The sequence below is a fragment of the Engystomops pustulosus genome, chromosome 1 (assembly GCF_040894005.1).
Source record: "Engystomops pustulosus chromosome 1, aEngPut4.maternal, whole genome shotgun sequence".
NCBI lineage: Eukaryota > Metazoa > Chordata > Amphibia > Anura > Leptodactylidae > Engystomops > Engystomops pustulosus.
This window is the reverse complement of record NC_092411.1, coordinates 103,390,031-103,408,191: the sequence shown is the minus strand read 5'-3', so window position 1 is coordinate 103,408,191 and position 18,161 is coordinate 103,390,031. Positions and strand designations below refer to the sequence as shown.

Below are 18,161 nucleotides of genomic sequence, written 5' to 3'. Positions count from 1 at the left end.
GTAAAAATAATAAAGAACCTATAGTTATCTCATTCCATACATCCGGCCCAGTGTGGATTCTCCTGTCACCACTAGCCTCTGTTGGAATACAGAGCCAGCAAATACTACAGCCTAATACAAGCCACAGCCAGAAGTTGTAGCAGGAGTACGCTGTCATCATATCATCACAGCATCTCGCTAAACCAAAGGCAAGGACCAAAATAAGTATAGCACAGTACAGCGCCTGGTGCCCATATGTGAAAGTGTTATATATATATATATATATATATATATATATAACAGCAATTCTACCCTAAATCAACAGTAGCAAATACAAATGTAGCCCCTTAAAGTACAGCTATTGTCTATACATTTTTATTGTATACCTTTCCCCTTTCAATCATATTATTTTTGCTATCCAAAAAGATCCAATTAAAACCAAAAGGTCCAAGTAAAACTCACTGGTACAATATGAGCGCACAACAACCTGAATTACTAAGAGGTTTTGTTGGCTCAGTAAACCCGATGCAGCACTACAGATTTCAGATCTAATCTGCGGCAGTTTTATAACGCAGGTTAAAGGAAATCTGCCTGGACAGAAATTCATAAAGCAGACATTAATAGAACCTTAGTGGAGGTAACACTACTTCTCTTCCAGCTACATCAAAGACAAGTTATACAGAACTTTTTTGGACAAAACTTTATATTAATCAGCTCTGCTCCTCCTGCTCTATAACATGTTTTCTTCAATCACTCAACAGATTAATTAATCTAGAGCTAAAAAGTGTGGCAGTGTTCTTTCTGGTAATAACATAGACCCAAGTATCACTCCCGATCAAACGACTACAGAAGGAAAAAAAGAAAAAGGTAGGAATTGCAGGTCAGCAGTCTTAAAGAAGACCTTATTTACATTCATAAATGAGAAAGATATAATTTATGTAAAAACCTCAACCATGGGATGGAATTAAAATTGTCTCATCCAGTGCGTTGTTTCCTAAATATTCATAGTGGATATTGTGCTGAACCCTGAACTTGACTACAACTTCTAAAAAGGACTATGTAAACATTTTCATACAGTATAATCTTTGTAGAAGATACTTAAGGTACTGCGTATTGTTGGAGACATAGGTGAATGACAGGCACTTGAGCAGTGGTAAAACATTCAGCATCCAACAACCATAGTATAATAGCTGACCTTACTGTATGCATTTCAGCTTTGAGAAAATTTAAGCTCAATTTCTATGGCTTCCTCACTGTTGTACTTTTTTATATTTACAGTTTCCCACGACTATAAGGACATGTGCGAACATTTATTATCTGGAAGCCAAGGATTGGACTCCCCCATTTTTATGACTATAAGTGGTCCACTACTGAACATCCTCAGAGCAGTGTTAAAACCCCACATTTAGTAGCTCATGTCTCCTGGTGGCTTCTCCCTGTAAGTACACTCCTAAAAGCCAGGAGGACTCCTGTTCCTGCGCAGCCAATTGCACCACTAGTTCAGCAATACTACAGTTGCTACATATCTAAACAAGAACATGTGGAAAGTTATCCTTTCTGGATTGAAAAGCTCCTCTTCAACTTGATAACTGGTCATTTTTCAGCACTTGTCCTGTTGCCATTGTCTCCAATTTTGCATAACATTACTATTATGATTTGAGGTATCAAGTTTGGATCTGTGGTTTGCACATATATTGAACAATGAAAATTAACAGTTTACTAGTTTACATCAGTGGTGAAGGCTCCATTAGGACCCTCTATCGCAGATTCAGCATTACATGATATATGAGAACAAGCATTCATCTATATATACCTAGAGACCTGTGACATTGCAAAGATCACCATATTTCCCATTGCTCCAATTAATGTGCAGGGCTTTATGACAGACTTGACCTTCACTTGTGAGTACATCTAAGGCAGGGAGCCATGAAGCCGACAGGAAGCTTCCTGTCTTGTAAGTTATCATTATAGTTCCCATATATTAGGCAGCCTGGTGTTATGTATTTTATCTAATGAAGATTTGACTATCACTGTGAATGTGTAAATAAATTCTGTGGGTTACAACACTTTAGCCAAACAATACATGTATACCAGTCAGGTCTCTGATCTATAACATATGTTTTCTCTCTAGTCTTTGGTGTTACTTTAAGACAATGATAGTTTCTTGGTAATGTTGAGAGCAGATATGTCATATGAAATGAATCCATCCATTTTCAGTTTCCTGAGTTCGAGTAGACCCACTTTCAGGTCTTACAAGGCTGTAATTTCTGCCTTTGTTGTTGTCCCAGAACTCCTCATCCCCTACTTGATAGCAGATGGCGAACTCTAGTGATGAGGCATGTGGCTGGTCTAGTTGTGGGAGAGGAAGACGAAAGGTAAAAAGGTCGGTGCCAGGGTGCCCAGGCCCACCATGACATAGACGAGCAGCATATAGAGCATGTGCATCCTGGTGAGAAAGCCATTTGTTCAAGGAATACCTTATAGTGACTCTTTTTTCATAAGCTAAATCAAGAACCCTAACAGAACCCCACAAAAAACAGCTCTCACAGCGCATGCTCTGCAGACACACACGCTGATCCCATGTCTGTTGATCCCATGCACTTCGCTCCCAGGTTTGTTTCTCCAATGTCCCACGCTCTACTATCCATGATGTGGATAATGCATGGCGAGCCTCGCACCAATTCTGAAATACAAAACAACATTTTATTTAGAAATGCTTTCTGCATAGTATATTAGTAGCTTATGGTCAGGTAAATAAAGATGAAGGTCCATCAAGTCAAAGCTATAATCCTACAGCATTGATCCAAGGAAAGCAAAAAAAAAGATCATACCTCAAACATTTCTTTCCAGAAACATTTCCTTCCTGCTTCCAATTACAGGCGGTCCCCTACTTAAGGACAACCCATAGTTACAGACAGACCCCTCTGACCTCTGGTGAAGCTCTCTGGATGCTTTACTATAGTCCCAGACTGCAATAATCAGCTGTAAGGTGTCTGTAATGAAGCTTTATTGATAATCCTTGGTCCCAATAAAGAAAAAAATTTTTAACTCCAATTGTCACCGAGGCCACATTTTTTTTTTGTCTGGATCTACAATTATAAAATATACAGTTTCGACTTACATACAAATTCAACTTAAGAACAAACCTCCGGATCCCATCTTGTACGTAACCTGGGGACTGCCTGTATAGCAGAATAAATTACTTCATCAATCACCCATCCCTGGAAATTCCTATAAAGCTATATTTCTGCTTTCAAACATCCAGGCTCCTCCATAGTATCACTGTTCTTACAGTAAAGAATCCCTGTCTATGACAATGATGTAACAGTCTTTCCTTGAGGTACAGCAAGTGTCATAATTGGATTTAACCACAGAATCTAACAGGTTTATCAGTGGTGCCCGTACTGTTCAAAGCTGTTAGCTGCAGGTGTTTGCTGAATAATACAGCAGACACTTGCTCCTTTTTTAGAGGCAAGCTTGTTAAAAGTTGTGCTTATTTAGGGTGCATTCACACATGGTGTTAAGCACATGTGTTGCAAAACGCAGGAAAACAGCTGAAGAGAGATTTGCCTAATAAAATTGATGTTAACATTTGCATTTACAAAAAAAGCAACCATCAACACATGTGTTAACATTTGTTTTTTTTGTAAATGCAGATATGTTAAAGGACATCTACCACCGGGATGAATGATTGTAAACCTAGCACACTTACATACTGGTGTGTGCCACCTCTGTCAGGATCTGCTCTTCTTTTAACTTTTTATGCTTCTGTTTTTACAGTACACAGCTTTTTAAATTATACAAATGAACCCATGAGGCTTAGGTGTTAATTGAACCTAGAGACCCCCCCCCCCCCCAAGGCTCATTTGCAAAATTTTTCAAGCTTGTTTTTTTTTTTAAAAACAAGGTCATAGGAAGCCAAATAAGAGGGAGTACACACTAGTATGCCAGTTTGCAATCCGTCATCTTGGTAGTAGGATGTCCTTTAATGTACCTTTAATGTTAACTTTTGCTTTTTGTAAACTCAAATGTTAACATCAATTTTATTACGCAAATCCCTCTTCAGCACTTTCATTGAGTTTTGAAACACATGCATTTGTACCCTTAGAGACTGCTTGATCTAAGCTTACAGGGGTTTGATCATAAATTTGATGACTCTCGACACATTTTCCGCCTTTACCCCATCTACTACTGCTTAGCTAAATTCCCTCTGGAATTTCAGTACATCTTTTTTGCTAAACAGAGTCCCTTTCCCACTAAGTTGACCTTCTTTTTTGGTTAAGGAGCAAAATCAGTGCCACACACACATAAAATAAGATGGCAATCATGTAGGCCAGTTTTTTGGAATTGATAATTTTAGGAATCTGGTGCAGATAGTTTAAAAAATCTTCTGTAATGTATCTAAGCTTGTATTTATAATGGAAAACATAAATAATAAAACCATATGGATTGGTTTAATGACTGATCACATCAACTATCGTGAGGGCTAAAAAGTGGTTTGCATGGAAATTTTCCAGAAAGGAAAATCCCAGTTCAGTAATAAAAGTGCTGTTTTCCCCACGTGACAGGCGTACTATTCTTGGAATTGACAGAGAGCAAACTGCCTTTGATCTTAAGCTCTTACGGCGAGTTTACAGAACACATACTGTGCACTTATGGCTACAACTCGTAGATACTGTAACTAATAAGACTGAACTCGCATGCACAGGGAGATGCTTCAGCTACAATAAATAAACTCTGACAACACATTTTGTACGATATACTAGTCGGGTAAGTGGTGTGTCTTACAGATGGTATATAGCAACAATCTATTCCACAACCATTTACAAGCAGGACATGGACAGATAAAATCAGACATTACAAAGCATGGAATGGGGGGGGGGGGGCTCTGTGGAGGATGTATTTATAATGGAAGAGGTTAACATATAAACACTGGCAAATGGAGAGGAAATATAAAAGATATGTTTTATGTCATGTTTGAAATTATGGATGATGGGTATTAATCTCCATGTACAGTGGGGGAAATTGCTATTTGATTTTGGAAGTTTTCCCATCCACAAAGAATGGCAAGATCTGTGATTAATTATTGTATTTAATATTCCACGCCGTGTACTAGGAAGATGGAAAAATTCTAATTCAGTAAAGTGACAACACTGTTTCACCATATCCTTATGGGCTTCATATTAAGGGATTTCACGGTGTTGTCCATATGACACCCCCCTTTTATCTTTTGGGTCAGGATGATCCAGTAGATATCAAACGGCAATACCTATCATGTTTATGATTGTGTTTGATCTAGGGTAAGGTGGGCGATTCGAACTTTTAGTTTGTTGGTTATTTTAGATGTTCTTCCTTTTTTTTACCATTTCTTTAGGTCACCCTAGGGCAGTGGTAGCAAACTTAAGACACGGGTGCCAGAGGTGGCACTCAGAACCCCTTATGTTGGCATCCAGGCTGTCACCCCAGTATAGAGATTACCACCAGACAGGACTCAATGGCCTCCTTCTGCAGTCCGAGGTAGTCCAGGATGTGCCGCACTCAATGGTATTTTAAAATAACGTATACTTTGCTGTCTGGGACTACAGGAGGAGTGAGAAGGTGTGGACAGAGCGGGATTATCATTAGATTTCCTGCTCTAAACCCTGAAATTCAGGGAACCCTGAAGAGAAGCCAGAATAATATTCCAAAATTCCCCTCCTTCTTTCTATTGTATTGGTGTCCTCAGGAAGCCGATACGATTGACAGCTGTGACAAATCAGGGAGCAATGAGTTACTTTTTAAATTGCAGCTTTGGTACTTTGCAATAAATAAGTTGGTTTTTGGTTGTAGCACTTGGTCTCTAAATGGTTCCCCATTACTTGCCTTCTGGGGTGGGGGTGGGGGGGTTCTAATCCGGTATACTTCATAAGTCCTGTATTGCAGTATATAGGAAATTTACCGAATCTGTATGATACCCTCTGCCAAGGTCTTTTACAGACCCACCCATGACAGCCATTGAACCCTCAGTAAAGGTCCCAGCTGTCATAGGGACCAGTCAGTGCCCTTGACGGTGCTGGGGTAGATTGCATCCAAGATGGGGGTGCCCACGTGACACCAACATAATAGTGCAGATCATGGATGTTAGCGGCAGATGTTTACTGTAAAACACCCTCTGTGTATGGAGAGGGCTCAGCCCATGAACACTCTCCATATCCCCTTAACATTGCCACGACATACTCTTGTGTGAGTCTGAACCTGATTACTCATGGACTATTCTAACTATTCTATAAGGATAAGTATCTTCAAGCTTATGATACCCAGCTCTATACTTATCCACGCAACATCACCCCTACCTTACTACAGAACATGAGTGATTGTCTCTTTAGTGCCTCATGTCAACTCTCTCCTTGAAACTGAATCTAAGACTGAACTTCTTGTCTTTCCAGCGTCTAATAACCAACCCAACATCATGAACCTCTCTATTTCTGTCCCAGCATAACCCTGACGCAACAGGCCCCGCTGTCTCAAGGTTTTGCTCGTCTCTGACCTCTCCCTTGCACCACATGTTCAATCATTTGCTTGCTCTTCCCATGCATCTCATCTGCTTCTCCCATTTCTTAAAATTCAAACTTTTAAAACACTAAGGCCCCTTCCACACTTGCGTTGCAGATCGTGTCAAAGTCTGATTAGGATTTGGACAGTGAAAAAATGACATTTTGCATCAGAGTTCAATCAGAGACTGTTCAGTGTCTCTCACACACATTTTCAATGCAATTCCAATGCATTTTTCATGCGCATATAACGCATGTGAAAAAGACTCAGTACTGAGCTCTATCTATTCAATGGCAATTGATGCATGAAAAATACATTGCACTTGCATGTGTCTCAGAGTGCAATGCGTTTTTGATGCGTCCCCATAGACTTGTATGGTGCGTTTTTCATGCGCGTGACTTGCAAATGTAGAGCATGCTGAGATTTAAATGCACGTTAAAAAAAAGCGTGTGTGCGTGAAAAAAAAGTCTGCAAAAAGCCCATTGATTACAATGGGTCAGAGTGCAATGGCAAGTTCTGCCATTCAAAAGCATGCGCGTGAAAAACGCAAGTGTAGAAGGGGCCCTATTGTCACTCCAATTCACCCGCGTCAAACACAGTTTAAAATAATAACCCTCATCCATAAAGCTCTGCACAATGATGCACCTCCCTATCTCTCCTCTCTCATTTCATCGCCTAACCCGTGATCTTCGATCTGAGAACTACCTTTGATTATTTTCTTATCTTAACTCGAACCTCCCACTCCCGTCTCCAGGACTACTCCCTAGCTGCTTCAATTCTCTGGAATGCCCGACAGCAGACTAACACCCAACCTCCTAAGCTTCAAACGTGCTCTTAAAACTGATCTCTTTAGGCAAACCTATCACATTCCTTGATTGCATAAAACTTCAATACTCTCTTTACTAACCCACCCTGTGTACTCCTCCGCTCTGTTAACTTGTAGACACCAAATACCAAGCTCCAGGCTTCCCTGCAGTTCTACTGACCTTGGACTCTGTATATAAAATGGTGGCTGATGGCTGGTTTTAGTGGCAGCATTTTTATTTATTAAATTATTTTTATTCTGTTCCCTTGTAAAGAATGGCTGGACCATTATACAAGCTCTTATACTCATAAGACTGAGTTTTCCGAGCAGGACCCTCACTCTTATTGTTTCCATATGACCAAGTTTTACTCCATAATGTAGTAATTTATTTGTATATGCTCCCATGATTTGTCAAGCGCTACAGAATATGATGGCGCTTAAGATTATTGCTATAAAAACTTATGCCACACCGATACAATACAGTGGTGGAAAACAGTTATAAATATCCCTTCTATTGTGTGCTCTTATACAGTATTATGTTTTTTGGCACTCAAGGTGCAAACAATGTACATTACTCCTCCTGTAACTGCTGCTCTCTGTTTGCATACAGAGACTCAGTTGGGACATTGTGCTAAAGCTGCGGCCTGTGTTAGACTGTAGCAGGTGTGTATACTGTTGACAACATGCCACCACTTATCCTCTTTATGAGTGTTCCATAGTATAAAGAAAATAATAAAATCAAAGACATCTAATCTAATCATAGCAGGGTTCAACTAGTGACTGATAGGCCTCGGTGTAGGAAGATTTGGAGGTAGGGGAATATTTTAAAAAATCCATTTAAACAGTTCCACAAGGTCCTTTTAAGAGTGTTACAGTGCTAAAGGTGCCGGATCTGGAATTCTACGCTATTATAATGAAATTGGCTCTGGATCAATGCTGCAGGATAACAAGTTGAATGTAGGAAAGGATCATTGCATATGTGTGGTGTAATCCCTCACTCCTGCAGAATGGTAAAGAAGTAAAAGGATCCTATAAGGCACAGCCACAACAATACAAAGCACAGTACATACCACATCATCCCTGGCAATGCACGAGCCTCCCAGTTGCTCCATCAGTTCTTTCTGCAGTCGGTAGGTGACATGCTGAGGGATGCAGGGGATGTCTTCACGTCTGAAGTGGCGGACAGACTCCAGCTCCAAGCCTAAAGCGTCAGCAAAGCGCACCCTCTTCCTGGTCTCCGGACTTCGGTGTCGCTCCACACGGGACACTCTCAGCGCAGGTGCGGAGCGTGATCTCCACCTACGAGGAGCAGTCTGGGCTTTTACTGTACAGGACAGGCCAGGAGATGTTTGCCCTTCGTCCACCTCATCCTGCTCCTCTATGCTGGGTCTGGCTGTGCGGTAATAGGCTCGCTCATACAATCCTGCAATATAACTCAGGTTTCTGGGGATGTCCCCTGCGGGGGGCCGAGAGGCACGAGCCATGACCCTGAGCTAGCCTCTCTGAGGTGTGCAGCCAGCCATCAATGCCCTTTCACCCCGTGTCCTCTGTCCTACTACTGCACTCCATCACCCGCAGCTCAGCATCCTGCAGGCTCCTGGACCACTACCGTAATGCTCCGAGCACTGCCGCAGCATACGCTCCTCCTGCACACACAGCACATTGGAGGGAAGCTGCAGGGCGGAGCCCAGTGCAAGGTGATCTGTACGGGAGCAGGCGCCTGCATGAGGAAACCGGCGGAGAAGAGTGGCGGCAGCCGGCATGACGGGCACCGGAGTCTGGACCGTCACTGGAGGAGAGCACTGCACCCAGGAGCCGCACACTGCAGGCACACGGCGCCGCATGGCCGGAGCTCAGTGCAGTCACATGCGGTGCTGGACACCCGGAGCACAGCCGCACAGTCCGCAGTCACAGCTCACATGACTTTGCCGCACGTTACTACTTTACGGCTCTAGACACCTGGAGAGAAGCGGCTCGCCGTAGGTGAGGTGAGGGCGCATGCTGTCCCTATTATCTGTACATTACGGTATGGCGGTATTTTTTTCTTCGTAGGCCAGTCTGCCCCATCCAATCAGAATGGGCCTAGCGAAGATGTGTCAACGTCATCGGGCGTCGCCATGACAGAACCGGAAGTGGATTACACTGAAACCGAAAAGGAGAGAGGAGCGAACCGAGGTGGTGGAGAGCAGCATGAGAGGACCAGCAGGAGGCTCCGGGGGGTCCCCCAGCAGCACATGACTGGTGAGAGGCGGGGCCACGACCGAGAGGGCGCCAATGGCTGAGCTGCAGGAGTCCTGTGCACCTGACTGCACATCTGAGGGGCAGGTGACTCCTGCCTGGCCTAGGAGTCACCCTGGTGGGGTCTACGTACTACACATGCATCATCCATCCGCCGCCCTCTGCTGTGTCACATGTCATCCCTCTGTTGTTCCTCCTAGAAATCTATTGACAACTGGATGTTAGCAGGTTGTACACTTCACAGTCTGTGCCCAATAAATGCTGACATCACCAGACCATCACTAGCCACATTCCCATCAGGCTACTAAGAACACTCAGTCATCCATGCACTTCTGCATGTCCAGTAGGAATAATGTGGACCGTACACAATGTACATATCTAGAAAAAGATCCCCTAAAGCTGTTATTTTATTGAGCATAAAGCTCGATATGTCATGAGACGACATAACTAATAGGTCGCATCGGTTGTGACTAAGATTGGGGTCCACAAGTCGTTTCACACTTCAGCACAAATTTCTAGCTCCTGGAGATCTCTATGGAGCTAATGGAGATTACAGAGCGCCACACTCAGCAATCTCCGTCAGCTCAATGGAGAGGATCGGTCTTGCGTGGCTGTCTGTGCCATTACTCGGAGGGGTCCGACTGAGGTACCTGGGACCCTATCGGACCCCTTGTTTTTGTGAGACCTCCACTAATCAGAAAATTGGGCCCTATCCTGTGGATAGGGCCTTACTTGCTTGGTGGGAAAACCCCTTTAAGAGATTAACCTTTTAATGTCAGCTATAGGTCAGTATATAGTAAAATAACAGAAGTAACAAAGGTTACTGTCTTTGCAGCATAATCCCTTCTTACCATGTGGAACACTGAGGGTTTGATTCAGCCCCAACAATATACAAATAATAAGGATTGGCAGCACTCCAAAAATGAAAACAAAGTAAAGTCCCTTTTATTCCATGCAAGTGTCCATGCAATGTTTCAGCTCCTACACATTGGCGTCTTTCAGTGAGTAGGTGCTTAAATGTTGCATGGACACTTTGGAATAAAAGGGACTTTACATTTTTTTTCAAATTTGGAGTGCTGCCAAACCTTATTTGTATGTTGGTATATACACACACAGCGTTGCAAAGTATTATACAAATTATATTTATCTCTGATTTTTCTAAAGGGTCAATGCAATTGACAGTCCGTGTAATAAATTTCATTACCCATTATAGTACAAATCAAATTTTATTAACAAACCTTCCAATGACAACAGTAAAAAAAAAACTCAATATACACAGTTCCAAGTTCTTGTGCACAGCAGTTTCTAAACATTGTCTGAACATTGTCATTTGTTGAATTTGCAGCATTAGGAGGTCACATTCACTGAAACCAAAAGCTATTTCTATCCAAATGATCTTAACAGGCCAAGTTACATGATAACATAGGACCCATCTTTGATATCACCTTCACAATTCTTGCATCTGTTGAACTTGTGAGTTTTTGGAGAGTTTCTGCTTTGATTTCTTTGCAAGATTTCTTAGCCTCCCAGAGCTGCTGTTTTGATGTGAACTGCCTCCTACCCTCATAGATCTTTTGCTTGATGATACCCTGTATTTTCTCTACAGGGTCAGGGGAAGATGGTGGCCACAACATGAGATTCTCTCCTTTTAAAGCCTATAGCAGTCAATGACACAGATGTATATTTGCAGAATGAGTTGGTACTTTTCCTGCATGAAGATGATTTTTCTCCCGGAAAGAACGATTCTTCTTTTTGTGTCATGGAAGAAAGTGGTCAGTCAGAAACTGAGGCACCAGCAGCTTCAAATATCTGTTTGCTGGTTTGTAATGGCATTTTAGCAGCTTCTCTCTTAAACCGGTGAACTTGCCTGGAAGTAACCTCATTCTACCTTTATCTGCACAAACCGTCTGTGCCATGAATCGGCAACAAATCTCTTCACTGTACGATGATCGCGATATCTAATGTTTTTATACCTTGTCCAAGCATTCCCCTGAAATATCTTTCGATGATCATAGAAAATATGTTTATTTTCATGTTACTGCTATTTCTATTTTTTAAATTGCAAAAAGGTTTCTTTTTTTTTTTTTTTTTTCTCCTTAGAAAGCCTGGATGGCGCAGTCTGACCCAAGAACCCGCCCCCTGGTGGAAGACTTTGTCCGGTATAAATTGTGCCAGCGAAGCTTAGTTGCAGAACCAAATCAACCTGCGTCATGTCCCCTTCATTCAGCCATGCGGACTGCTGGAGATGAATTTGAGGAGCGTTTCCGACAGGCTTTTAGTGAAATATCCGCACAGATACACGTGACTCCTGGCACAGCATATACACATTTTGCAGAAGTGGCTAGTGGCCTGTTCCAAGGTGGGGTGAATTGGGGTCGTGTGGTAGCATTCTTTGTGTTTGGTGCTGCACTTTGCGCTGAGAGCGTCAACAAGGAGATGGCTCCTCTTCTGCCACGGATCCAAGACTGGATGGTGACCTACATTGAGACCAATTTGAGGGACTGGATGCAGAGCAACGGTGGCTGGGTGAGGCTGCATTATATGATTGCAACACTGAATAGGTTGATAATCTATTTCCCAATATGACTTTTTCTTGCACTGTAAAACTGATACATCTTAATGGTCCTCTTTACTTCTGTCTCTTTAGAATGGTTTCCTGGCTCTTTATGGAGATGGCGCTATAGAAGAAGCAAGGAGGCAACGTGAAGGAAACTGGGCTTCGTTGAAGACTGTACTGACCGGGGCCGTGGCTCTGGGGGCTCTTATGACAGTGGGAGCTCTGTTTGCCAGCAAGTGACATCTAATACACCAGACACTAAATGTTCATTGCAAACAGTGTGCTTATCCATGCGCAACCATCTGTGTGTGTGGAGCTGAATGGCATCGTCCAGAGATATATGTACATTAGGTATGAGAGAGAATGTGTATTGGCGCTGTGCATATAGGCATGTCTGCAGCCATATATTTTTCAGTGCATGTGAAGTAAACTTGTGATAGTGTGGAAGCAGTGCTTGTGTCTGTGATGCTTTGTGTATGGAAGAGCAAGCTGTATTGCTCTGTATGCATTTGTGTCTGTGAGGCAGTGCAGGTATTTATTGCTTTTTCTTGCTGCTGGTCATACACTTTAATTGAAATAGTGGGAGCTTCTTCCTCTCCAGCAGAATCTTTCCTATGCTTTTCTAGGGCAGTAAAAAAAAGATCAACAACTTAAAAAATAATTATTTGTAACTGTTGGATTCCTTTTAACCACTCAAAATATTAGGAAAGAAGTGCGCAGTGCAAGTTTGTTTTGGTTCTTCAGTTATGATTATCCCGAATATTGCAGCCTTAGTTTATTCCTTTGTATGTCACCCTTTAAACCCTTGGTTTACTTTATAACAAATTTATATCTTTGTCAGCCCTCATATGGAAAGATGGCCAAGAGGAGGTAGCTCCCACCTAGGTTATTCTCACATGAGGGAGCAGTGGCTTCCTCTCTGCAGAACACTATTACAAAAGAAAATTTAAGAAAATCTTATCCATGCATTAAAGATTTCTTAGCCACAACTGTCTGCTTACTGTTCAGTTACTGAAGCCCTGTTTCTTTGATGACCTGGTGATGTGTGAAGGAAAGGAGCCGTAGATGATCCATTGAGTGCTTATGTACCCCCCAGCAGGTCAACATTTGTAGAAATTCTCTTGCTGTTATTTGTGTCAGACAGGCGCTAACTGCTGTCCTGTAGTGTACTAAAGTTGTGACCTGCATCACTCACTTAGCGGTAGTATTGGCCTACTGCATTTAGACACTGCAGTTGAAACAAAAACAGTTTTCCTAAAATGGGTGAGATGACGAGTTGAAGCACGTTTAACATTTACAGATTAGGCACACAGCTTTCCCTGGAGCAGGGAGTATGGTGCGCTCCAGAAGGGGTGAAGGACCAGACTGTGCATAAAAACAGAGGTAATGGTCCTCTTGGTGTAGCTTTCAACCATTCATGAAATTGTAGTGAGAGGGGTACACAACTGTATCCACTAGGGGACCACTCATCATACACCTTGACCTCACCTGCCCAATTGCAGGACTATACAAGTAGGACTTTGTTTGTGATGTAAGCAGCATATATTTAATCAAGAATTCATTATTCCCTATTCTATAACACATTCAAAAATGTTAAAATTGCACTTGCCCCCTTCTCCCTTCTTGCCCCTTATCCTGACAGTATCATATTAGTTTATATAGGTGTTGTACATCTGTGAGTGCAGGAGTACCAAATCTATTTAGTTCATGTCACATAGTGAGCATTTTACCCCATGGGTGTGCTTTAAAAAAAGTAAAGAATCATGACGTGAAATAAAAGAATATGACCCATTAACAAATTCTCCAATGTTGGGGGATATAGTGAGCGTTTTGCCCCACTGGTGCTTTCAAAAATGTTAATGTACAATGGCTACGGCTTAGATTTTTACCTATTTTGTCCCACATAAAATGCAATAAAAAGTGATCAAAAACCAGTATCAATAAATGTTGCACAAAATGCAAACTCTCATCCAACAATATATACCAAAAATTAAAGCTTAACTGTAAGCTGTCCTTTTCTTTCCAAAGTTCTGGCATTTTCTGTTCTGAATGTGTTAGACAAAAATCTTTCTCACTAGAGGTGAAGTGGGCGGAGACTAATGTCTGTGTCTATGCCATCAGGCTGAGGTCAGCAAACTTGCCCACAGATCCCATGATGCCCTATTTTCTCTCTATTAAGCAGTAAATAAATTTAATTTCCCACAAGTAAATCCAGTAAACTTTGCACATAGAGGATGTACATGGTGACAGCCTGGCAGATTCCATCACATGGAGGAGCAGGGAACATGTAATAAGTGGTAAAAATCATTAGTACATGAAGTCAATGGCCTGTGCTGTGTGAGCACTAAGGGTTAATAGCTTATCTGCACAGAGCTGGTACTGCAGGGAGCATCATGAGGTGCAGAGAAAGTTCTGTAGAATCACAGACTGGAAAGGAGGGACTGAAAGGGAACAGGGAGATTTTGTACCTCACTATTCTGTGTAGGAGACATCTGCATTCACTGTCTTTGACACATCCAGCTCTGCTTCTCTCCTCCTCTGTGAGCAGGGAGCAACAGCTCCTCCCCTCCCATGAAACCGACTCAGTAACTGGGGCTTATCAGCACATGGAGAGGAAGCAGCAATGAGGTAATCTGAGGGGGATAGCAAGGAAACTCCTGAATATAGGTAACAAAGTTGTTTTACATCTCAAGAGCTATTGATTAGTGGAAAACCTTTACAGTTACTCCTTAAGAGTTATGCTACTTTGAAAATGGTGATGCAAAAATTATATATTTTTTCCCCACATAAGGTTTTATCTTACAAAATTAGTACGACGTAAGCAAAGAGATAGAAATTTGGTATTGTAGGAATTGTACTGACCCCTTGAATAAATCTTTCTTAGGGTGATGGCACACGTGGCATTTTGAACGCGTTTTTGGGCCGTTTTTAAGCAGGCCGTCAAAAAATGCATGCATTTTTTTGAAAACGCATCAGTTTTTGACAGGTTTGACCAATTATCTTAATTCGAACTTGCCAAGATGCGTTTTTTACAGACTGCTTAAAAACGCATTCAAAACACCATGTGTGCCATCACCCTTTGTCCTTGGCAATATGGTGAGCACAAAAAAAAGTAAAAAAATTAATTACAGAATGTATATTTTTTTCTACAACCCCCCCTCCCCCTCAAAAACAAACAAACAAAAAAACGTTTTCAGCAATAGGACATCTCAACCTGCAATTAATAAGCCCTCGCATGGCAACATTAACGGATGAACAAATATTTTATAGCTCAAAAAAGAGCACCATGAACCAACTAAAACCCTCTAAAATCTAGGAGCCAAAACCCTTCCCTTCTGTGCCTCGCTGTACACCCCTACAAGTAACATCCACCCCGAGTTCGGTAGAAATCGCATACAAAATTTTAAGATTTTGGTTTGTAAGGCGTGTGACATTTATCAATATAAATTATCCAGACATTTAAAAAATTATGAAAGCGTAAAGCAGACATATGGGAAATGTTATTAGCAAGTAATTTAGGTGGTAAAACTCTGCCTAAAAATGAGATAACTTTAAAAATGGCAAATTTTATTATTTTTTTTTTTTTTATAAATAAACGGAAAAGTTAGCAGCCCAAATTTACCATTTAAATGAAGTACAACATGTGACAAAAAATGTATCTCAAAATCGATTTGAGAAGTAAAAGTGTTTAAATGTTATACAATATGATAGTACTTTATTGATACTTTATTGAACATAATTAGAGATGAGCGAACACTAAAATGCTCGGGTACTCGTTATTCGAGACGAACTTTTCCCGATGCTCGAGTGCTCGTCTCGAATAACGAACCCCATTGAAGTCAATGGGAGACTCGAGCATTTTTCAAGGGGACCAAGGCTCTGCACAGGGAAGCTTGGCCAAACACCTGGGAACCTCAGAAAAGGATGGAAACACCACGGAAATGGACAGGAAACAGCAGGGGCAGCATGCATGGATGCCTCTGAGGCTGCTTAATCGCACCATTATGCCGAAATTATGGGCAACAGCATGGCCATGACAGAGTGACAGAATGAAGCTAGATAGCATGTAAAACATCCAATAATTGACCCTGACACTACAGGGGACGGCATGCAGAGGCAGCGGCAGCAGGCTAGAGAGTGGCATGGCGACATACCCTAATTGGACTCAGGCTTCAAACCAATGGGTGTCAGAGAGGAACCAAAGGAGGTGAGCAAGAAGCGCTCAAATAATATCGGTACATGATAAAAGTTTGCCAGTATATTTTGTGGATTACACAGCAGGGTGGCGACAAAGTTAACATGGAAGCCATGAAAACAACCCAAAATTCTGCCTGACACAGCTCGTTTGATAAGGGGACCATGTATGCTTACAGTTCATGCCAGTCGCTGCACTGGCTGCCAGTCTCCTTTCGAATACAGTTTAAAATAATAATAACCCTCATCCATAAAGCTCTGTATAATGCTGCACCCCCCTACCTCTCCTCTCTTATCTCAGTCTATCGCCCAACCCGTGCTCTTAGATCCGCCAGTGATCTTAGATTAACCTCTACCCTAGTGCGGACCTCCCACTCGCGTCTCCAAGACTTCTCTAGAGCTGCACCAATTCTATGGAATGCTCTGCCCTGGACTATCAGACTAATACCTAACCTCCAAAGTTTCAAACGTGCTCTTAAAACCCATTTCTTTAGGCAAGCCTATAACACTCATTAACTGCATGAAGTTTTAACTCTTCTACTAACCCGTCCTGTGTCGTCCTCCCATCTGTTATCCAGCAACCAACAGGCACCAGACTTCTCTGCAGTCCCATTCACCCTGGACCTGGTATATAAGATGACGGCTGAGTGGTTCAAGCGACAGCAATTCCATTTATTATATTTTGTTCTATTCCCTAAGAAGAATGGCTTGACCGTTAAATATTCTTTTACCTCGTGTTACCCCATCATCTTCATAAACCGTAAGCTCTGGCGAGCAGGGACCTCACTCCTGTTGTTCCATACAAATGTTGTGCTCTGTTACAATACATTTGTATTTGTTTCCTATGATTTGTAAAGCGCTACGGAATATGATGGCGCTATATAAATAAAGATTATTATTATTATGGAGGCAGTGAACTAGTAGTAGATTAAAGGTGCTGCAACTATGTTAGTTGGATCTTGGGATGGAGCTGGCGCTCTGCAGCCAGGCGAGCTTTTGCCAATCCAAGCCCCTGTCTCTAGGCTACTCCCCAAACAGCACTTCTAAGAACCTTTTGTATAAGATCAAGTGTAGTAGCGTTCTTATAAGTTTAGGATATGGCGGGTGAGGGGAATGTAAACAGATGCGCAAGAAGCGCTGAAATAATATCCCTAAATGGTAAAAGTTTGCAAGTATATTTTGTGGATTACACAGCAGGGTGGCGACAAAGTTAACAACTTTGATGTGGAATGCCCTGTAATAGCTCTTGGGCGGTGTGCCTTTTATCGCCTAGGCTCAGCAGTTTCAGCACCGCCTGCTGTCGCTTAGCGACGGCACTGCTGCTGTGCCTAGAGCTACCGACTGATGGCGCCATGCCCACGGATGGTAATTCGGAGGAGGAGGAGGTGGAGGAGGGGTGGGAGGAGGTATAGTAGGCCTTTGAGACCTGGACCGAGGTAGGCCCCGCAATTCTCTGCGTCGGCAGTATATGACCAGCCCCAGGGTCAGACTCGGTCCCAGCCTGCACCAAGTTAAGTGTAGTAGCGTTCTTATAAGTTTGGGATATGGCGGGTGAGGGGAATGTAAACAGATGCGCAAGAAGCGCATGATGCGCATGGAGCTGGCGCTCCGCTGCCAGGCGAGCTTTCGCCAATTCAAGCCCCTGTCTCTAGGCTACTCCCCAAACAGCACTTCTAAGAACCTTTTGTATAAGATCAAGTGTAGTAGCGTTCTTATAAGTTTAGGATATGGCGGGTGAGGGGAATGTAAACAGATGCGCAAGAAGCGCTGAAATAATATCCCTAAATGGTAAAAGTTTGCCAGTATATTTTGTGGATAACACAGCAGGGTGGCGACAAAGTTAACAACTTTGATGTG

At 42.3% G+C, this 18,161-nt stretch overlaps 2 protein-coding genes across 4 annotated transcripts in view; one reads left to right on the top strand and one right to left on the bottom strand.

Moving 5' to 3' along the window:
• Positions 1-274: 274 nt before the first annotated feature.
• PPP1R3E (protein phosphatase 1 regulatory subunit 3E) lies at positions 275-8,978 on the bottom strand. Its single transcript, XM_072150706.1, has 2 exons — positions 8,386-8,978; positions 275-2,662 (listed from the first exon to the last, which is right to left on the bottom strand). The coding sequence occupies exons 1-2, from the start codon at positions 8,797-8,799 to the stop codon at positions 2,168-2,170; spliced, it is 909 nt and encodes a 302-aa protein (XP_072006807.1). The 5' UTR covers positions 8,800-8,978; the 3' UTR covers positions 275-2,167.
• Positions 8,979-9,164: 186 nt separating this feature from the next.
• Positions 9,165-18,161, top strand: part of LOC140129117 (polyadenylate-binding protein 2) — a 30,303-nt gene continuing 21,306 nt past the window's right edge. Inside the window, exons 1-3 of one of the 3 annotated variants that reach the window (XM_072150709.1) lie at positions 9,165-9,303; positions 11,654-12,079; positions 12,201-13,099. In XM_072150709.1, coding sequence (XP_072006810.1) covers positions 11,663-12,079; positions 12,201-12,350 — 567 coding nt within the window. In that variant the 5' untranslated portion in view covers positions 9,165-9,303; positions 11,654-11,662 and the 3' untranslated portion in view covers positions 12,351-13,099. Of the gene's footprint in view, positions 9,304-9,406; positions 9,557-11,653; positions 12,080-12,200; positions 13,100-18,161 lie in introns of those variants that run through there. The other 2 variants (XM_072150708.1, XM_072150710.1) reach the window with 2 other exon arrangements.

What these genes read in the sequence shown, in the direction of transcription:
- PPP1R3E (XM_072150706.1), bottom strand. Translation starts at nt 8,799, where the DNA reads ATGGCTCGTGCCTCTCGGCCCCCCGCAGGGGACATCCCCAGAAACCTG. An exon ending in GCATTGCCAGGGATGATGTG is followed by an intron (nt 2,663 to 8,385) that starts GTATGTACTGTG and finishes TTTGTATTTCAG; the next exon opens with AATTGGTGCGAGGCTCGCCA.